We start from the raw sequence: 22,693 nt of genomic DNA, 5'->3' as shown, positions 1-22,693 counted from the left end.
AGTCTTTCCTGGTGTGTCTCTCTCTCTCTCTCTCTCTCTCTCTCTCTCTCTCTCTCTCTCTCTCTCTCTCTCTCTCTCTCTCTCTCCCACCAATTTCCTATAGAGACCATGTAGTATAGTGCGACAGACACAAGGTTGGAATCAGAGATTCCCAGGACTGTTTGCTGGCTCTGCCACTGACAACGTGTGAAATCTTGAACAGGCTACTTAACCTTTCTAATACTCAGGTTCCTCATTAATAAAATGAGAATAGGAACATCTCCCTCAAAGGAGTCCTGTGAATGTTAAATAAAGTAAGTATAGAGATTTGGTTCCCAGTAATGGTGGAGCAGCTTCTCTCAGCTAATCCTTGTGGAGATAGCAATGATAGACTCGGCACAAAATATTTTAAAACTACTAATTGATGACCCTTGAGAGTAGTGTCAAAGCAGTTAGAACCTGGAGGGTATAGAGCCCTTGAGGATAAGGGACCCTCACTGGATGAAATACACATTTCTTTTTTATCTGACCTCTCCCTTAAGGGCACATCAAGTTCTCAGGGAATACTGGAGATAGAGTTCAAGCAGAAAGCAGCAGTGAGTTAAAAACTCACAAGTCAGAGTTCAGGTTTCCAGAAAGGCTGAAAACTGGGAAAAGATATCCTAGCAAGGAAGGACCCACAGAGGGGGAGACCCAAAATTGTATATAAACTTCCCTAAAATCATGGCATGAACCTTGAATTTCAGATGAAGACACTCCAAGTAACACAGGACAGCAGTTGAAAAAGCCGAGCATTTATCTCAGCAGCTTCCAATGCAAGGGAGACAGGCTTTATAATTCAAGTCCCACCAAGTTAGAGAGACTTGATAAACACCTCGGGCTTTCATTGAAATTCCAGAAGTTTCATTCCTCAGGATTTTAGATCACATCCCAAGACTAAGGGAAAAACTAAACTATACTCATTCTTACACTAAGGCTAAACAGCACCTTTACAAAATCAAAGTGATTCATCGTTAATTTAACTGCCTGCTGGAACAAAACTCAACACCATTCAGTGGAAAGTAACTGATCCCGGGTCCCTGTAAAGAGTTATCCACATGTCCGCATACAATAAAAAGTGACTATGTCCTCCATTAGGCAATCAAAAACAACTACACGTGAAAAAAGAGGGGAAATGAGAAAAGAAAAAACTAAGCAGTCAGTAGAAACAGATCCATCTATACCTGTGTGGGAATTAGAAAACAACTTTAAAATAACAATGATAAGCATGTTAAATAACTGAGAAAAGAAATGTAAATAATGATAGACTTTTAGGCACGATATGGAAACTTTTCTAAAAAGCTGACTGGAACTGAAAAATACAATTATCTGAAATTTAAAAACTATAAGGATGGGATTATCAGAAGATCGTATAGAAAACAACAAATGAACACCAAACTTGAAGACAATTTAATAGAAATTATTCAAATAAGACACAAAGAGAAAAAAGACAGAGAGAAGTGAACAGAGCCCCGATGTGTTGTAAAACAGTACTAAGCAGTCCAACATGCTATAATCCCAGAAAGAAAGGAGAGAAGAAGGATGGGGAAGAAACGTAAGTGAAGAAATAATGGTCAATTTTTTTCCAAATTTGTTCAAAAGCCTCATTCCACAGATACAGGAGCCTCAGCAATCCCCAAGCAGGATAAATGCAAAGAAAATCACATCTAGGTACGGCATAGTTAAAATCCTGGAAACCAAAGAAAAAAGAAAACCTTAAAAGCAGTCAGAGGATAAAAGGTATATATAGAAGGGAGCAATGCAAAGATTATGATTGTTTGCTCATCAGAAACAATGGAGACCAGAAGACAGTGGAACATCTTTGAAATGCTAAAAGAAAACACTTAACCTGGAATTCTATAATAGTTAAAATCTATTTCAAAAATAAAGACAAAATTAAGACATTTTATAGATAAATGAAAACTGAGAAAAATTTCCACAGGTGTACCACGTGTAAAATATATGCCCATAGTACAAGAAATTTCTTTAGCCTAAAGGGAGCTGATATTGTCAGACAGGATAAAACTGCAACATTCAGTTAAGTTATTTACAAGAGATTACCTTATATGTATAAATATTCTGACAGATTAAAAGTAAAAGGATGGATAAAAAAAGAGTATGAGAATGGGGAAACATAAACAGAAAGCATAAGATTTATACTTTTCTATTTCTTCCTTATGTTAGTTTTGTTGTGTTTGTGTTTTAGAGGAATTTGTCCATTTCATCTAAGTTTTTAATTTATTAGCATAAAGTTGTCTCATTATTTTTTAAATGGCTGTAGGATTGGTAGTGATGTACTCTTTCATTTCTGATATTGGTAACCTGTGTCATCTCTTTTTACTTATTCTTATTGATTTCTAATTTAATTATGTTTTGGTCATAAAACATACTCCCTATGGTTTCATTTCCTTAAGACTTATTGAGATTTGTTATATAGTCCAGCATATGGTGTATGTTGGTAAGTGCCCCATGTGCACTTGAAAAGTATGTGTATTCTGTAATTGCTGGTGTAGTGTTTTATAAAAGGCAATTAGGTCAAGTTGTTGCATAGCGTTGCTCAAATCTATATCTTTACTGACTTTTTGTCTACTTATTCATCAGTTGTTGAGAGAGGAGTATTGAAATCTTTAATTATGAATGTGTCTGTTTCTCCTTGTCAATTTTTGCTTTGTGTATTTTTGAAACTCATCATTAAGTACTACATGCTTAGACTTATTATAGCCTCTTGATGAATTAATCCTGTTATCATTGAGAAATAACCCTCTTTATCTCATGCAGTATCATTGTCTTGAAGTTTACTTTGTGTTGAGCAAAAAAAGCCAAACACAAAAGAGGACATAGTATAAGTGTTCATTTATGTGAAATTTGAGAAGAGGCAAAGCCACCTGTGGTGATAGAATCCGTAACAGCAATTGCCTGGGTAGGTGGGGGGCTGATTGGAAAAGGATAGGAGGGACCTCTCTATGGTGATTAAAAATGTCCTGTATCTTGATTGAAGTGGTGGTTACATAGGTATATACGTTCTTCAGAATTTGTTGAACTGTGTACTGAAACTGTGTGCATTTTGTTGTATTTTTTGTCCTTCAATTGAAAAAACAACAATAGGTGTAAAGGACTTGGCTGGGGCTTAACACAGAGTAAGTGCTCAACAACCATTAGCTCCCTCATCCTTCACCCTCTCTATCCCCAGCAGGCCAGTACATAGGTTTAGAAGATTTTATGGTCATTGGACCTCTGAGAACAAGAGTGACATGTTCCCCAAAGGAGTCCATCCACAGCATCACCCTGGAGTTGCTCTAGGCAGGGCCACGGATCAGAAACCACACCTTAGGCTTATGCCTAACGCCATTTCATCCTGGACCCTTCTCCAGGTTTCGTCCTCCAGGTCTGGGGTCCCAATGTTCCAAACCAAGAAGGTGGAATTTAACTGGGTCATTCCAAGAGACGGGAGATGACAAAGTGTGGAAGTGGGAAGAGACTCTGAGAAGATGAGCATTTCTGGGAAGGTTATGAAAGATAACTAATGTCAGAGCCAGATGTTGAAGGTCTGTGAAGTCAATGGAGTTTAGATTATCACGTAGTAGATGCTCAATAATTGTTTGTTGACTGAATAAGTGAGTGAATGAGCACTGAGTCTGTGGAGGCTGAACCTCCAGGAACCCCTTCTTCCTATCTTGCAGCTCACTTACCTGCCCCCACCATGGGGCGAGTGCCGATCCTCAGAGATGGGACTCGACTTCTTTCCTGTTTACAGCATCACCGCCTGTAGGATTGACTGTGAGACCCGCTACATCGTGGAGAACTGCAACTGCCGCATGGTCCACATGCCAGGTCAGTACTAGAGGGAGGGTGGCCGCAGGGCCCCACCGGGGACCGCTGCTTTGCATTTCTCACCCTAATGGAAAACACTTCACCCACTCCACTAGGTTCCAAAAGCATGTTGTCCTGGCAAGAGGGTTATTCGTGCCCAAACATTTAGAGAGCAGATAGAAACATCCACTCTAGCAATCAAGGCAGAATCCAGGGGTCCAGAAGCGTCCAGGTGTATGGAGAACATTCCTCCCAATGCTCAATATGTCTGCTAATTGTTTGCTACTCTTACCTCCTAGAGTTTAGTGTCCAGATAGCTGGATCCTTACAATCCTTACATCCCGGTGTGGTACCCATGCAAACATCCAGTGGTTTCCAGATGTTTATTGCTTTCATCCAGATGTTTCCCTTCTTACATCCAAATGTCCAGCACTCTCAAATGAGGCAAAAGTCCATCCGTCAACAAATAAATGTGTGTGCTGATATTTCTCTTGTCAGACTGATAGGGCATGTGGTCATCTCATTAGAAGCAGTGGGCATGTCAGAGGCAGAACGTGGTGTGGGGGCTGATTAGGGCAGGAATTGGGGAGCCTTGGCTTCCAATTCACCCACGTGCGTTATTTCCTGGCCCAAGTTTCTAAACTTCTCTGTTCTCCCCTGCATGATCTTTAAAACACAAACATTAGTGGTTATGAGGACAAAATGAGGATAAAATTGGCTTTGTAAACTGCCAACATCAGTGGTGGTTGTGTGCATACCTGGAGAGAGGGAACCGAAAGTCCTGTTCACTGAAGACATATTATGTGCCAGGAACTTTGCTATCATATGTAATGGCTACTATTTTATGTTTGTGACATACTTTAATTATATTTAACTAAATCCTTCTATCAGACATTTAGCTCCTCACCAATTGTTTTCTGTGACAACCGTTACTGAAATGAACATCCTCCTCTCTAAATTCTGAATTATTTCATGAGTAACCCATCATTTATTTAGTAATCTAAGATGAGCATTATCGATCTTCAAAACTGCCTCTGAGGTGCCTAGAAGACCATGCAAAAAGGGAAACATACCAGTGAAATTATTATTATTCGAAAGGAGGAAGCATAACAGCTCCTCAGCTCTTGAAAAAAAGTGTTTGGGGAAAAGGTAAGGAAAGGACATTGTGGTGGACTTTAGTACTCGGTAAAAGAAAAACGAGTCCTGGATTCCTGCAAAGAGGGCAACCCAGCAATAGTGAAAGTTACCAGCCAGTGAGGTGTCCCCCCATGAAACTCAGCCCCACACGAGCAGTACAGATTTTAATCATTCTACCCATGACAGTTCCTGACGTCTCAATGACTAATGTGGAATTAAGGGCCTAGCAAAGAGAAACTTAGAAAGCAGCCCTTCTCGTCTACAGCCGTGCAGTATGGTAGACAGACCCCCAGCCTCAGGCTGAGACGGACGCGAGTTCAAAGCCCACCTCCGTCACTGCCACTCTGGTGTCCTGAGAAGGCAGGATACTTGAGACTTGAGGCCTCAAGTCTCTCGTGGGTAAAACATACCCAGGCTTTCGTACTTCAGTGGGATCCCTGCGGGTTAAGGACGATGGTGCACGCCCAGGACCTAGTAGGTGTTTACCACCACCTCCCCGCTTTCAGCCATCAACGCTTTCTCACCTACTACCCACCTGAGCTGGCTGGACCTGCACAGCAATCTGGGAGAAGTTAGCCAGTAGGCTCCCGCTCCCATTATTGCCTGCCCAAGGTCACAGAGCCGATCAGAACCCAAACTTCTGGGTACACTGTTTCCCTGCTGCCCTGATCAAGGGCTCCCTTCTGATGTCCGCTGGCAGACTGCTTCCCCTCCTCCGAGATGAGATGCACTCCCTTCCCCCAGCCCCAGAAGCGGAGGTGTTGCTGCCTGAGTACCGCTCCCTGTGTTTCTTCTTTGTAGGGGATGCGCCTTTCTGTACCCCTGAGCAGCACAAGGAGTGTGCAGAACCTGCCCTAGGTCAGTACTGACAGACAAATGGAATGATGGGATGAGGGCGGCTGAAATAGAGACCTTCTGGGTGTGGGACAGAGACCAGGTGGAAGGGAGAACAGAGAAGGGTGAGGGGAAAGAGTCTGGAGAGGGTGGCATGACTGTAGGAGCAGGAGAGGGAGAGGGAGAGAAGGGTGGGGGAGGGAATTGATGCAAGTGGATGAGGGCTGGGAAGGGCCCTGGGAGAGAGACAGGAGTAGAGAGAAGAAGTGGATTTCAGGAGGAATGGAGGGCACAGAGGAATGCACAGGAAGGGACAGAGACGAGAGAGAATGGACAATGGGCACCAAAGGAGCTTGGCCCACACTCTGACGGTTCACATCGGGAGGCCAAGGTCACAAATGTCCTGTCTTTGCATGCTCTGGTGAGCTTGCGGGTGGGGGAAGGGAGAGAGATGAGGTTGGTCCACATTCCACACGTGCCATGGAAGACCCTGAGCTCTGCCCCTCCTCCTCCCACTCCGGCCTGCTGGGTGTTTGCTGGTTGGAATAACCCGGCGATTACCCACCCCAACCCTGCCTGGAAAACTTCCGGTGAGGAAGATGGCGCATGTAAGTGACAACCTCAAAGCTAGATCCACTCCACCTGCCTGCCTCTCTCCAGTCCTGGGTTTCTAATCAAGACAAGCAGAGAGAATTTGTAAATCATATGGACTCAAGTTCATTCAGCAGCTGCACTTGCTGGAGCTAAGTGGGGGCAGCTCTGGACTCACAAGTCCAGATGCTTCCAGGAGGACTGGTGGGGGGCAGGGGGGCTGACTGAGAAGAGAGGGAATGACTGCTGAGGTGTGCAAAGACTCGGTCTCTCCGTGAAGTAAAGAATCAACAAAACCTACGGGTAGCCAGAAACACGGAGATGGTTAGAGGAAAGAGGGAGGGAGGGAAACGACGTCTTCAACCGCCCGGTCCTAAATGGAAGAGGAGAGGAGAGGGAAAGAAGCTTCTGCGTGTGGGGAGGTTGCCTCTAGGCAAAGGACTTGTGAATCTGCCTGCGTCCTAACCCAGTGGGCAGAGGAGATGGGCGCTGGCTCTGAGGGAGCCCCAGAGGGAATTCCGCAGAGCCCCAGGTTTTAGATAAAACGATCTCCCACATTTGCTTTTGATAGGGGGCCCACTTTACGGATGAGAACACTGAGGCTAGGAACAGAAAAGAAGGCCCTGGGAAGCTGAAGAGGCCAGGACTCCCTTGGAGCCCATTCTCCAAAAGCGGTGCCTTCACAACAATTTTTAAAGGGTGACATAACAGGAAAAGAAGCAGAAGGAAAACAGGACCAAGAGTAACCCAAAAAGAGTGGGCACTTCTTTATAAGAGCTCACCCCCTCAACCTAGAGCCAAAGCCCAGTTCCCCTTCTTACTGCAGCTCCCACCCCTCACCAACCTGGGAAGGCACCACCTCCCAGCTCACTTCTCTGCTGCTGAACCCTACTACCTGGGGCCCAGAAGTCCTGTCCACACACCCCACTAAGCCAGACCTCCCTCTCCCCTCCAGGTCTACTGGCAGAAAAGGACAGTAATTACTGTCTCTGCAGGACACCCTGCAACCTGACTCGCTACAACAAAGAGCTGTCCATGGTGAAGATCCCCAGCAAGACGTCAGCCAAGTACCTTGAGAAGAAATTTAACAAATCAGAAAAATATATCTCGTAAGCTCAGTGGGTATGGTGGGGAGGGGGATATGGATCAGGAAGAAATTTGGGGCAATCGAGTAAGAGGGCAAAGGTAAGTAGTTAGTTCCATTCAGCCGACATTAACTGAGCACCTTCACTGTGCCAAGCTCTGTGCTCAACACTCAGAATAGGAAGACAGGAGGATTAAGACACAGCCCCCGCCTTTAAGGAGCTTACAGGCTTGTGCGAAGACAAATACACAACTGAATTCTAGAAAGGCTGATACAGGCAATAAGGGAGGTGCATGGCTGCCCCTGGCATGGGGATTCAAAGAAAGCTTCAGAGATTGTTTTAAAGGATGTATAGGAGTTTTCCAGGCAGGATTTGCACATTCTGTTCCCTCTGCCTGGAATGCTTTTCCTCTCTCCCTTCACCTAACTGGCCCCTCATAAGGCAGGTCTTCATTTAAATGTTATCTCCTCGGAGACTAAATTAGGCCCCCTGCTATTATTTTTCTCTCAAAGCACTCAGGGTTTCCTTTACAACACTCACCACCACGTATAATTCTATGTTCATGTATGTTTCCTGTTTATTACCTGCCTGTCCCACTAGATTGAAAGTTCCCTGAGGGCAGGAACCTTTCTTTTTTCTTCTATGCTGTGGAGTGGCTGATACAGTGTTGGTGCTCAAAAAACAAGGTTGAGCACCTGAGCTGACGAGTCTAGCCTTTGTATTCACTCATTGGTCCCTGCTTCCTTGCACTACTCCTGTCCCAGAACAGAATTTTAACAGAATAAATAAATGAACAAAAGACATGGGAGAAAAGAACGAAAGACAGAGGGACTCAGGAAAAGACAGACAAAAGACCTGCAAGTAGAAGCTGGGCCAGGTGGCTTTGTCTGAGCAACGGGGTCCTGTAAGCTGAACTGGACAGGGGGAGCGCGTGGGGGGAAAGGAGCAGCCTTTGTCCTAAGAGAATAGGGAGCTGCTGAAGAGCTGAAAGCATGTGAGTGACAGACTCAGATTTGTGTTTTAGACCACTGCTCTTCCACATAACTTTCTGCGATGAAATGATGTCCAACCTGGTAACTACTAGCCACACATGGCTACTGAGCACTTTAAATGTGGTTTGAGTGACTCGGGAACTGAATTGAAATTTTATTTCGTTTGAATTAGTTTGGCAGTTTTAGAAAGATCCTTCAGGCAGCATTTTGGAAGATGGATGGGAAGCCAGATGGGCAGAAGGGAACCTCTTAGGAGGCAGTTGCCATAAACAAGGCGGGAGATGGTGACACTTGGAATGGCGCCTTGGAGAGCCCTGCGTGGGGAAAGGAGTATCCTCTCTCCCTACCACTCCCTCCTGCTGACATAGTCGCCAAAGCCCATCATCCCTGGGTTGATATCTACAAGCCTGATGGTGTCTGCTCAGTGGGTTGGGGACCAGGGCGTGGAGGGCCATGTGAGCGCCACTGAAGGAGACAGGGAATTGTTGGAGGTGCCAGGTCCTACTGCTTAGCAGACATTCTGCAGGCGGTAACGACTTCTCCTGCCAAGATGTGTCTCGTTAACACACCTGCCTAAAGGAGCAAGAGGAGAACCTAGTGCTTCTGCCAGAAATGCCCCCAGCCAGATGTAGGTTTGCTCCTGAATAACCCTCCCTGGCTCTGGCAACAGGGTAGGGCCTCCCGTTAGGAGAAGCTTGCTATGAGCCTTGTTAGGAGTGGGCAGGGCAGGCCAGCTGGGGCAGGCAGGGCAAGCCTTGTCAAGAGAATCCTGAGCTCACCTGCAGACCCTTTGGGGACCCAAGGACCTGGAGGCCAGGCAGGACTCCTGGAAAGCGTGCAAAGAGAGGGGGCAGAGAAATAGGGGCAAAGGAGGACAGCTGGCCGGTGCCTCCAGCCCTGTGAAGAGCACTGGGCTGGGCGTCGGGACTCCTGGTTTCAAGCCCCAAATCTGCCACTCACTGGCTTGAACTTCAGACCAGTTGTTGCACTCCCCTGGGCCTCAGTTTCTCCATCTGTCCATGGGAAAGAAAGCTGTATTAGATGATCCCTGTGGGTCCTGATGGCTCTAACCGTGCATGGTACTAAATATTCCATCTGCAGAGAGAACATCCTCGTTCTGGATATATTTTTTGAAGCTCTCAATTACGAGACGATTGAACAGAAGAAGGCGTATGAAGTTGCTGCCTTACTTGGTAAGTCAAAGTGTCTATTGCACAAATTTCCACATCTTTAGGGGATGGGAGGGAGGGGGGATGGGTGGGCAGGCAGCAGGCAGGCAGGTAGAGATATAAGCCTCCTGATGAGTCTAGCCTCTATATTCACTAGTTATTCCCTGTCCAGAACGAGAAGAACTCCAGTGTGGTGCAGCTCTTTGTCCCAGGTCACACTACCATCTAGGCCTCGTTTCCCCATCAACACAGTGAGGCGGGTGAGCTAAAGGCCTCTCAGGGCCTTTCCAGAGCTGCCCTCGCAGATTCCATGGTCTCCTGCCCCAGGTGGAGTCAGAGCCTTGGGGCCATGGTGGGAAGAAAGAGCTATCAGATGGAGGGAAGGCTGATCTTTGGGTGGTCCCCAGGCAGTGGACACAGCGAGGGCCCCCAGGGGAGCCCCCACTTGGAAAGTATTGTTGCTGCATTGAGAAGGCCAGATGTCCCCGCTCGCTGGACTGAGTCCTTTCTCAAACACAAAAGAAGGGCCACTTGTCCCCAGATATCTACAGACCTGACTGCCACCCCACACAAGTTCCTGTCAGCTCCCCTGGCCCCCTTTGCACATAATGGACACAGAGCATTTCTATCAACTCTGCCTCAATCCAATGCAAAACCTGAGGGTGGACAGTTACAAGACCTGCCCCTTGGGCTCTCCTCCCAACTTGTACTCACTCTCAGGAAAAGATCTGATGCCCATTCCTGTAAGGAAAAATAACTGTTGTCATCTCTGTGAGCCAAAGCAGGTGAGAGTGGCATCCTGGGGGTCGGGGGGTGAGGGAAACAGACACCTTCTACCTGGTAGAATAGAGGCAAGACCAGTTGTGAGAACTTGGGCAAGTTGTTTCCCCTCATGGCCCTCAGGTCCATCCTTCATCTGTAAAATGGGTCTAATAAAACCCACATTATATGTTTGTTGTGATGGTTAAATGTGATAAAGCCCCAGCACACAGAAGGTCCATTAATACTCATTTCTGGTACCTGGACAGTCTCCATGCCACCGCAGACCCAGGGCCCAGCTGGTGTTTCCAGGCACCATCTGGGCCTTTCTGCACCTCTCCCAGGAGGCTGGGGGCTGGGCCACAGCTGGGTCCCAGCTGGGTCAAAGTGGCCATCACTCAGGCCTTGGAGACTGTTGTGGCCAAAGGAACTGAGCCCAGAGACTCATGCCCTGGGCCCAAGGCAGAGGCCATGTACTGGTCCCTCATCTGCCTGCCTCCTTTATCTCCTACAGAAAACTCAGGACATGGCCCCTCTCCTCCCCTCCTCTTCATTCCCCCACCTAGGCTCACAGACACACACACACACACACACACACACACACACACACAGAACGGGGAAAGCCTGATCTCTGAATCTGTCAAGAGGGCCAGCTTATCTCTGCATCAGACATGAGGATGAGTGCGTTCCCAGCGTCTTGTTCCCACCCAGAATAGCCCGCTGAGAAAAGCACGCTGCCATCTGTACCTCCATGATGAGAACGTGCCACTTGTAAGCCCTCAGCCGCCAGGCCCTTCTCTCACTGCCACAGGGCTCACCCTCAGCTCAATGCACACTGCGTGGTGAGCCAAACACACACCGTGCTGAGCCACACACTCACTGTGGTGGCCACACACACACCGTGGTAACCATACACACACCGTGCTGAGCCACACACACCTCACAAACCTACATTCAAGCCATTCAGCTACAGAGACGTGTGCGTGCCCACCCACCGCACGCCTCCACAGTCACACACACAACACACAACTGCCCATGCCCACAGACACACTCACACCTACACGTGCTCCCTCATGTCCCCACACTCACACACACGGTGCCCACGTCCACCAAGCCACAGACATGCACGCTTAGACACACTCAGTGTACCTACCCTAGACATAGAGAGCCTCCTACATGAAGCCATCAATGGCCAGACGTGCTGCCTGTCCCTACACAGACACATGCGACCACACGGCACCTTGCCTTGTACCCACACTCGGTTGTACTGTGTGCACATACAAACACACACGCACACCTGACATGCACGCACATGAGTGCACATTCCCCAATAAGCCTCCATTAAGGATATTAGAGTGGCCATTGGGGGAGGAGAGGAATGAAGGGGATCCATTTTGAGCCCAGCACCAAGCCCCACGAGGGAGAGCCTCCTCCCCGCCATCTTAGCTTGTTTACCTGCAGGTGTGGTTGTTAGGCTCCTCGCAGCTATAATCAGGAGAGGAGTGGGCAGACATTCCCATCAGGAGGTTCTCAGACCAGGAGGTCAGCCTGGAATCTCCAGTAGGACTATATGCCCACCCCCAATAGCGCCCCCACCCGTTCCCAGTGCTCTCCCAGCCCAGTCTTAGAGATCACAGCAGGAAAGGACTTCACAGCTCATCTCCAACCCTCTTCCCAACCAGCTCCACCACCAAGGGTTGTTTGAAGGCAAAGCTACTGAGAGGGTCAGGGCTGGTCAAAGCCACACAGCAAGCTGGTGGCCACTTCACCCTCAGTGCCCTGGAGAGCCATGAAGCAAAGCACTTGGGCATTTGGGAGATCACAATTCCTTGATGAATCTGATAAAAGCCTCTCAAATATGAATTCTTCCAGTACAAATGCCCAGGCACACACATATAGCATTTTCATTCAATTTCAGGTCTCCAGCCATCTGAAGGTCCCACAGGAGGATGGTTCTCAAATTCTGGTGGGCCAGAGAACCCCCTGGGGGACCTAAAACTCCTGACTTCCAGATTCCAACCCCAGAGATTCTGATTTGATAGACATAAGCTAGGTCCGGGCATCAACGCTGATTACAAGTCTTCCAGGAGTTTGATGCAGGGGGATCTGAAGACCAGCCTAGATGCACTTTGCTCGTGGTGGCCCATGCACCCCCTGCTCTAGAAACACAAGACCCCCTGCTCTAGAAACACAAGACCCCCTGCTCTAGAAACACAAGACCCCCTGCTCTAGAAACACAAGACCCCCTGCTCTAGAAACACAAGACCCCCTACTCTAGAAAGAACCCAAAGAACATTTACCTTTGGGTGAGGCGATGCTTCCTATAATGCCTCCCAAGGGTGAGAGGTGCCCCATGTCATGATTGCAGCAGGGGTTGGGAGAGCGTCTTGTGCCACTGTTCCCAAGACGCCCACCAGGGCACCTAATACATATGTCCCAGGATAGATTGCCCTTGCCCGGGGCAAAGACCACACACATCTCTATTTCCAGCCCAGAGCCAAAGCAGGGCCCAATCAGTGTGGTTCTGAATGTAATTGGCAAGCCTATTAGCCTCTGAGGTCTACACTAGGCTCCTCCAATAAGCAGTTAGGTTAGTTCCCATCCCCACTGGGTGCTGCAAAACATCAGCTCTCAGAGCTTTGCATTGAGGGAGGGACTTGTCAAAGGCCTGGCCTTCCAGTGATAAGCCCAGGCTCCCCGTGGAGGGGAACCAGTTCAGAAGGTCTGGTTTCTAAGTTCTTAGTCTATTCACCCCTTCCTGGAAGCGCTGTGAGTAAAGCCAAACCTTTGGTCTTTTCTCTCTCTCTCCAGGTGATATTGGTGGTCAGATGGGATTGTTTATTGGTGCTAGTATCCTCACAATACTAGAGCTCTTTGATTATATTTATGAGGTAAGACTTGGGATTGCTCGTGGGAAACGGACCGTATGTGCGTGCCCTCATCCTGCTTCAATGTCCAGAACCAAAGGTCAGGGCTGTCCATGGATACTGTCTATCACCGAGTCCTAGGAATGGCGGAGAGGTGAACGTAAGGGAGATGGGAACCACAGTTCTATTTTCAGGGACAGGGAAAAGCAGTGGGCTGTCTACCCTCTCAGGGAGGGAGGGGAAGGGATGAAGAGGAGAAGAGACTGAGCTGAGGCCGGCTCTGAGCCCCTCCCACGGCACGGCCAGATGTAGTGGCTTCATCCCTGGGTGTGTCTGCACCCACACGTTCATACCACATGCCCACACTCACATCACACACACACACACCTCCCACACTCATACACATACACCACACACACACACTCACATATATATCACATACACTTATACCACACGCGCGCAAACACGCACACCTGCCCTCTGGGTGGCCCATCTCCTGAGTGGTGCGTTCATGGTCCAGGCAGGATGAGGTAAGGGCCATTTCCTGGCGAGCCTCATCCGTCCTGAGGAGAGCAAGGGTACACCAGCCACTCTGGCTGCTAACATGTCTCCCTGAAGAGGCAGTTGGAACAAAGCCTCCGAGAGCTTTTCAAACAACGGACAGCGACTTCCGACATTGAGAGCTCCTGGTGCCCGTCAGCCTTCCTACCGGCATCTCCCAAACCCAGCTGGCTCTCGGGGCTCCAGAATGCCTCCGGCATGTCCAGGCCCTGCACAGCCCCTAGGACCACCTGAGTCTGGGCCCAGCAAACAGAACCTGCCCAGCAGCGTCTGCTTCTCAGAAAGGGCTGGCAAGAACCAAAGGTCGCTCACTGGGAATCGTGTGAGGGCTGGGTTCCCTCGATCTCACACCCTGCCTCTCAGCACAGTGACCTCGTTCCCCAAACCCAACCCACATCCCATGGCCAGATGTTATTCTGCTTCATTGCTGAATTTTTGTGAGAAGCTGTACAAAATTATGGACATTGAATCACACCACATAACATACTTAATAACCACCGTTTATTGCTAAGAATAGAATGTCATGAAGTGAAGTGTGCCCTGATCTTATGAACTGTGGAGCTGCCAGGCCTAAAAAGTGATTAGTAATCTTGTTCCCCAGGCCTAGCCTGAGCACAGGGCTGGCTCCCAGGCCGCTGTGAGGACAGACAGGGAGGGGAGTCGTGCCAGCATGTACATGTACCCATTCTCCATCCACTGGCAAAAGCAGGTTACACTGCGAGATAGGGCCCTCCTGTGACCTCTTCCAAACTCTAGCACCTGCCTCCAAATCCCATTTCTGCCCAAAGACCGGGCAGAGGCTCCTCGAGCTGGCTGCCAGGCAGAGCTCCTGCCACGGTTTGTCCAGTCACCGCCCAGGCAGCCACTGTTTCTATGGTTCCCGAGCTGAGCCAAGTGGAGGGAGGTCTCTTTACCTTTGTACCAATCTCCCAGCCTGACAAACCCCTTCCTGCTTTGCTTCCAGCTGATCAAAGAGAAGCTATTAGACCTGCTTGGCAAAGAAGAGGATGAAGGGAGCCACGATGAGAACGTGGTAAGAGCATCTCGTGGGCTGTAGGTTGATTTGCAACTCTGACTTGTACAGGCCACATGAAACCAGGTATTGGGACCAGGGGCAGAGCAGTGTACCTCCCCTCACACCTTCCCATGGCTTACGAAACCCCGTCAGCTCCCAAACCCAAGGGCACTGCGACTGAGCCCCGAGTGTCTCTCTCTCTGAGACTCATCCGGAGCCTGATAGTAAGTCATGGATGCCGTGGATACCCCGAGGTGCTCCCGAGGGTAGGTCCTGCCTGTCCAGTCCGTTTCCCCCCGGCCACAGGGCTACTCCCCTCGTTTTATGGCCTTGAAAGAACCAGAGAGGCTCTGTGCAGGTCTGCTCCCTTATCCCCCAGGGTGGCAAAATGCAAGCTAGGATGTCCCTGGTACTGAAGGGGACATGGGAGTGGGGCCCTGTGAAGCTGGTAGCAGCAACATACCCAGAACAACTACTGACTGCTGTGTGCCTGCTACGTGTCAGGCCCTGGCCTGCGTGCCTTAAGAGTGCCATGGCATTTCAGCCGTACGGTCACCCTAGACAAAGGGCTATTTTTATGTCCATTTTTATTTGAGGCTGTTGGAGCCCAGAGTCCAAGGTCACACAGCTGGTGATATGAGCTGGACACAAAAGACACCCTGACCACTGTCCTCCTCTACCTCACTTGCCTAGAGCCAGACAGGCAGCCCCTCTCGTGGCTGTCTGTTCTCCTTCCCAAACTCCGTCCCTTCCTGGGCTCCAGGCTCAGCTGTCTGGTACAGATATCACTGGTTCCATTTCTGTTCCAGGCACTATTTCTCTACCCATCTCCTAAGCTAAACATCTCCCATTGATTCTCTCAGGCCCTGCAGCCTCTGTTTGAACAGCAGACAGCTTCTGTTTCGGAGGGCCAGTGTGAAAGGGGCCCAGGCTCTGAACTGAGCTGACCTGGCTGGATCCCAGGTCCCTGCTTCTTAGCTGTGTCTCTGGGGACGTGTTACTCACTTCCTTACCTCCCTGAGCTTCTGCCTGATCGCAGGGACCTGGGGTGTCATTTGGATGAAGTGAGAGCAGCCTGTAAAGCAGTCAGCGTTGCCTAGTTTATAGTAAGCGCTCAGCAAGTGAGGATTTGCTCCCTCACTCCCCTTCCCTCCTGCTTTCCAATGTCTGAGTCCTAGCCTCCCGTCTGTCCCCTCCCCCTCTGCCTAGCACTGTCCTCATCAGACCTCCCCCAAATGCTTGGCACAGCCTCCTGGCTAGTCTCCCTCTCAGGCTCCCACCCGCCATAGCCCAGAGCAGCCTGGGAATCTCCCTGAAGATTCACAGCCTTCTCCACCGTACCCTGCTCAGGGACCCAGGACAACTTTTCCCTGGGACCCAGCTCTGGTTCTGGCTAGCGGGGGCCTCAGCAGTTGCCACCCCCTGCCCCAATTAGCCACGGGCTGCACCCACTCACCCCAGGTAGGCCCCAAAGGAGGCCCCTAAGGCTGGGGACCATCCAGCCCCAAAGCTACACACCACTCAGATGTAGCTTCAGGTACCCCATCAGGGGACCTCTAGGAGGGAAGATCAAACCAGCTGCTGAACCTCATCACCAGGGAAGCCTGTGCCCACCGCAGTGGGCACCTACTAGGTGAGCAATGGTGAGGATTCTGGAGGCAGAGGGGCTTTTTCATCCTCATACCTTAAGATGGCAAACCAGTGCAGGAGGAGCAGTGCCCCAGGAGGACCCACACGTGGGGAGAATCTCCCCAGGCCTGCATGTAGCATCGTGATGAATTTTTGCTAAATAAATATAAACGCCTTCCCCTTCCTTCCAGAGCACTTGTGACACAATGCCCAACCACTCTGAAACCATCAGCCACACTGTGAATGTGCCCATGCAGACAGCCCTGGGGACCTTGGAGGAGATCGCCTGCTGACAGCCCTTGGACCACCACCCCACAAACACACCGTGAGGCCCAAGACCCGGGACAGGGGACAGCAGGCTCAGACGGGATGGCCCCTGGTGACGGAAAGAAGCAAGAGCCCCCTATGCACACATAGCAAACAATCTGCCAAAACCTCGCTATCGCCACGTCTGACAGGACGTGTCCTCGGGCCCTGCCGTGCATTCTTCTTAGGACAAATGCGTCCCACTCTGGAACTGTCCGAGGACCAACCTGCCATCACATCTCACTGCCAGATGTATAAATCACCTGCATGCTCAGACTTCTCATGGCGTCACCTCCACGTCTGTCTCTATACATGACACGCCTCCGTGCAGTTTCCAGCCGCCACCCTGCAGCCATGCAGGGGGACCAGGTTCCAGCCCCAAAGTCACCGTGAGGCCACACTGGAATCACAACTGCACCGTCAAGAGGGAAACCGCAGAACTGTCGATTACGTCCGGTCCTTGTGTCGTTTGTGAAGGTTCTTAACCTGTCCACAAACCCCTTTCCCCCTGAGCTGGCCCACAGGGTGAGCAGGCCAACCCCCTCGTGTCCCAGCGCCTGTGATGGAGGCACGATGGCCTGGGTGACTCCAGTACTCATCCAGGGCACCCATGTCTTTCTGCTCTCCCTGTGACACGGCTTGTACAGTCTGAGTCTGTTTCCTGGTGGGGGGGAGGGCTTTCATCGTCCGTCTGTCCGAGATCCGTTTTGTTTTGTTTTCTGATTTTGGGTTTTGATGTTCTGAGGTTTGCTTTGGTTTGGTTGTTCCATTTTCTCTGGCGTTTATTTATTTGTGCTTCCAATCATGGTCATATTAAAAGCTGGTCTTGTGGAAGTGGCTGAGTGGTTTCTGCCTTTCCCCCACACTCAGATCTCTTTCCTTGAGGGCTTAGGAAAGGGCCAGGCCTGACCAGTCAAAAACCACAGATTATAGAGATCAAGTTTTATGCAACAATACTTAACTTGGCGAAAGGTATATTCTAGTTGAAATCTGTGAAAATGATTGATCGCAACCTTGTAAATGACTTCATGACCCATTAATAGGTCACAGCCTATGGTCTGAACGGCACTACTTTGGACCATAAACTTGTAGCATGAAGAGGAGGGAGGCAGAGAACGCTGCCTAGGCGTGAAAACCATAAAGGACGCCTTCCCGTCCCTCTGCTCTTCTGCCTTCTGTCCTGTCTCCTCCCGACCCTGACCCCATCAGTGAACTTGGGCTGGACACAGGCCCCAGGGGGACCCCCTCTGACACACCAACTTTTCTGTACCCTCTCTGCACCCCACCTCCTCACCTACAGGAAACAGACCTGCTTGTCCCTGCACAGGTCACATTTGCAGTCTGCCTTGCTCCCCATGACTCCTGAGAGGATGTTCACATGGGAAAGGAGGTTGGGGGGTGCCTTTGGTGGGGAGGGGGCCGGCTCTTTCAAGCCCCCCTGTGGCAAAAGAGAACTTCCTGTTCAGGCAGAATCCTTATCCTCACCGCATCCTATTAACTCCATAGGCTCAGTTCCTGTAGCCTAACATTTACTCCCGCTACGTCCCCCCACCACTCCAACTCAAAGTCTCCCCCAAAACCTTGAAGAGAGGTCTAATGTGGTTTGTGCCTTCTGCTCATACACAGAAGCACAAAAGCAGTGGCTAGACTGGGCTCAGGGTTCCAATCCCTGCTCTGCCATCCAATTCTCTCTCTCTCTCTCTCTCTCTCTCTCTCTCTCTCTCTCTCTCTCTCTCTCTCTCTCTCTCTCTCTCTCTCTCTCTCCCTCTCCTGCCCAACCCACTAGCACAAGGGAAAGATATTTACCCAATGTGACCAATTGAAAAGCGCCTGACACCAGGAGTACACAGCCCACACCTTATTCTCTCAGGAATCCCCATTTCCTCACCATTCCAGCTTCGACAGGCTACCAACAATCCTTGCTCCCAGCCTCTTCCTCCTTCCTCAAAGCCGGCAATGATAGATTGAGTCCTTCTCACATCACACAACAATGACCTTCTCCCGTAGTCACATCTCCCTCTAACTTAGATCCTCTCCTGCTCTCCTCTTCCATCTTTCCAGGACCCTTGTGATTAGATTGGGCCCCCTCGGTAATCCAGGATAACTGTCCCATCTCAAGGTTCAGTTAATTACATCTTCAAAATCTCTTTTGCCATGTGAAGTAACATAGTCACAGGCTCCAGGATTAGGATGTGGACATCTTGGGGGGGGGGGGGCATTATTCTGCCTACCACAGGCCTTTTGGACTGTATAACCTACAGTCCCCATTTTCCAAAAAAGCAGCCCCAATAGGGAAGGGAAGGGACTTGTCTCGGGTCACCCCGTAAGTTAGTGGCAACCAAAGCTACACCCCCAAGCTCCCAAGGTCCACAGTTCCATTTGTAAACCCACTTAAAGCAAGAAGGACTGAGAGCAATCATTGTTCCAGACTGCCAGGGCATGGAAGTCCCTTTCCTGAGACAAACTAACTCCTCCTGCTTCAGGCTGGGAAACGTCCTGATGGTGGCTCAACTGTCAGAGGCAGAAGAGGAGAGAATGTCCTCAGTGCTCCTATCAGGGACAGGAACCCAACGAAATGTCTGTTTAGTGAGTTTGAGACTAATGGATGCTTCTGTCTTATTCTACTTTCCAATTTCATACGTTTTTAAAAATCTATAGATTAAGTTGCAATTTGAATGGCTCCACTGGATTTCTGACTTCCTTTTCAAAAAACAACAACAACAACAAAAACTTCAAATCAATTTGGGATGGAGCAGAGAATATTCTAACAGGTTTTAATTGCTTCTTGCCTCCCGTATGCACGTGCCTCTTCTGCGTTGGGGATCCCAGCTTTGTTCATCTCTGAGCAGGTCTGCAAACGTAACCTGTTTAAAGAAAACAAGGCAGCAAATTCCAGAGAGCTAATCAATAACCAGCTACTGATTACTATTGACTGGTTGTTAGCCAAAGACCTCGTTGTCTGCCTACATTCCTGGGAGCGGGGGCGGGGGGGGGAGTGTTTTTATCATCATTTCAAACAAGTAGCCACGTGTGTGATCATTTCCTTCATGAAGACAAGGAGAGATCTGTAGACAGAGGAGATGACAGGAAGGCCAGCAGTCTAGAACGATCGCAAGCCCATACCACAAGCTTGAATTATCAGTGACCTCAAAGGGTGAGATCAATAAGTCAATTAACCAATAAAATAATGGCACATGACCTCAGAAACAGAATTATTGGAGTCTGTTGCAGCTAAGGAGCAAAAGGCGTAACCATCTCTATGAGCAGCCATCCCAGGACAGAGCTGGCTGCTTACATGCCATTGCTTTGTTGTTTTGGCAGAGAGAGACTGGAGTTTTTTTATTTTCCTCTTTCCAACTTGCAGCTGATTTTGTAAGAGTCTTAACCATAAAGATGCCTTGTGAGAACGGGTCCAGAGGGTGTCTGGAGAAAGGTGCTTGGTGAGCTGGGAAGGAGGCAGGCAGAGGCAGGCCCTGCCCACAGGGGTAAACTGGGTGGCTAGGGCTTCCCTCAGGGCAAAACTCAGCTCCGAGGCCCAAGAAGAGGCCTGGGACCTCTTTCTCCATATGCTCAGAGATTTCTATTCGGTTTTGAGAACTAAACTCAGAGCAGAGGTAAGGACTTTCAGAAAATGCCAGTGAATGTGCCCCTCTGTTACAAAGAAGGGAGGCTCAACAGGCCAAGGAATTTGCTTCCACGGCGGGGAGGAGAGGAGGCGGCGGCCAGCCCTGATCCACAGGTAGCTAGGCAGACCCTAAGCTGCACAAAACCAACTTCCTGGCCTAGTTGGGAAGGGAGCAGGGCAACGGAGGAAGGAGAAACCCATGAAGAACAGAGATTCACCATCATTCAACTCCTATTGAGCATCTGCCTATTATGTGCCAGGCACTTTCCCTCAAGGAATTTATCATCTGAGCAGGGAATGCTGACAAGTAAACAGATGACTAGGAAAGATGAATCGGAGTTTTGCAGTGGAAGGAGAGTGAGAGAGCAGCCTATGCAAAGCTAGGAGGGTGGGTGCTGGAGAAAGCACAGTTCAGGGGACTGCACGTGGGTCCAGGGGACCCGAGCATAGCAGTGAAAGGGGAAAGTGTCCAAAATGACCACTGAGAGATAGGCAGGTGCCAAAGGATGAGGGGCCTGGTTACCACACTGAGGGGTGCGTCAAGGCTAAAGTCCCCAAGATCCTTCCTCTGCTCTCCAAGTGTCTAGGAAGGTATCTCCCAAGCCAAGCGTTGGTCTATTTAGCTCATGGCTTTCTCCCCACTCATTTGAGATTCCTGGCATGTGGAATCGTTTTGCTCTCGCATTTGTCTATTCCTAAGGCTACTAGGTTGAGTATATTTGGGGCCAGGAGGTCCCTGGGGACAATGAAACAGGTCAGTGGGAACGACCCAGCCTGAGGACAGGTGAGAGGAGGAGAGTTTCTTACTAATTCAATTTAACCTCCACTCACTGGCTTTGCAAGAACAAAGCAATAGGTAGGCAAAGGCTTTGGACAGAGAGTAAAGAGACTATTTCTAGCCCATTTCTGCTGTAAACTGACCGTATAACTTTGGACAATGTAATTCATCTTTCTGGGCCGACGTTTCCTCCTCTATAAAAGAAAAGGGGGCGGGAAATGAACAAAGGATTTTTTTGGTGAAATCCCAACTCTACCAGTTCATGAGTCTAAGTTGAGAATGGGTGTCAGGTATCTAAGCAGATATTGCACTTACTGCTCAGAGCCTCTATTTCCTGTCTGTGAAATGGAGATGATGATGTTTAGTTTTCAGGGTTGTTATGAGAATTCAATAAGCTAAGACATACACTTCCTATCTTTTCTTCCTGTAAAACATTGATTCTTGATCTTGTTTAGATCGTTGGCGTGGATTAAAAATAAGGTGAAAGCTATGAACTCTCTCCCCAGAAAAAAATGCACATGGTCACATAGATACACAACAAGTTTGCATATGATTTTAAGGGGTTATGGAGCCCCAGAACCCATCCTCTAGTTACATACTGATAAGTAGAGCCCTCTGGGTCTACAAGTGTTAAACTCTCCTCCAAAAAAACGCCACAGTACCACAAAGCGCAACCAACATTTCCTCTCCTGAAATGACATAATGACTGCCATTTTTTCAATTTACAGGAAGGGGAAAATAAATGACAGCTAGGAGTTGATCAATTTCAAGTTTTTTCTCCCATAATTTTTTTAAACCTTTGGCACCTGCTGCCGTTTGTGTACTAGTGAGTTCTCGCAGATCGCAAAATGAATGACCACGCAAAAAATGGATATGAACAGAGAACCTTCGAGCTGTGAGTTCATAAAATTATCTTATGCATGTGGCAATTCTGAGGGCTGAGGAGACCTGCATACATAGAAAGCAACTGTAACATCGCTTTGCAAACATCCCTGGGGCCTGGTTCTTAAGGAATTGGGACCACTGCATCCACTGCATGCAGGAAATGCACAAGTAATGTTCTCCGGGGGACGTGGAGCCCCCAGACACACGCTGTTGACATTTCATTCATTTCTGAACTGCAATGATGCTTTTGTTTAAAAAAAAAAAAAAAACTAAAACCCACCCCTGGTAAAGGGTGTGAGTGATGCCTTGGTAGGCGCAATTTAGACCTCTAGCCTCCTGGAAGCTGCTCTCCACGCTGTGTCTCTGAAGGGAGTGGCTCATTTGGCTAACTTATCGCCATTATGAACCATTTGTCTTTAGTGTAATTCAGACTTCATGGCTTCTTCTCAAAAGGAATTCTATCCAAATTAAAATAGGCCCCACAGAAAGTGATTGGTGGGCACCAAAGCACATCCAGTTGAACCTACCTTAGAGGGAGGAGGGTAAAGAAACCGCTGGGGGAGAAAAAAAGAAAAGAAACTGCTGGAAGACTTCCCAGTGCCAGGTGAGGGTCTCTGTCCAGACTCCCTCAC

At 49.1% G+C, this 22,693-nt stretch overlaps 1 protein-coding gene across 2 annotated transcripts in view; it reads left to right on the top strand.

The window, feature by feature from the left end:
- The window catches only part of ASIC2 (acid sensing ion channel subunit 2), a 972,995-nt gene extending 955,388 nt beyond the window's left edge, over nt 1-17,607 (top strand). For both annotated transcript variants that reach the window (XM_081029196.1, XM_081029195.1), the window contains exons 4-10: nt 3,699-3,849; nt 5,767-5,823; nt 7,346-7,499; nt 9,569-9,660; nt 13,207-13,286; nt 14,788-14,856; nt 16,659-17,607. In XM_081029196.1, coding sequence (XP_080885322.1) covers nt 3,699-3,849; nt 5,767-5,823; nt 7,346-7,499; nt 9,569-9,660; nt 13,207-13,286; nt 14,788-14,856; nt 16,659-16,760 — 705 coding nt within the window. In that variant the 3' untranslated portion in view covers nt 16,761-17,607. The remainder of the gene's footprint in view (nt 1-3,698; nt 3,850-5,766; nt 5,824-7,345; nt 7,500-9,568; nt 9,661-13,206; nt 13,287-14,787; nt 14,857-16,658) is intronic.
- Nucleotides 17,608-22,693: the final 5,086 nt, after the last annotated feature.

Source organism: Rhinolophus hipposideros, assembly GCF_964194185.1.
Source record: "Rhinolophus hipposideros genome assembly, chromosome: 20".
NCBI lineage: Eukaryota > Metazoa > Chordata > Mammalia > Chiroptera > Rhinolophidae > Rhinolophus > Rhinolophus hipposideros.
Note: the sequence above shows the minus strand (reverse complement) of the source record. Positions and strands in the feature narration are given on the sequence as shown.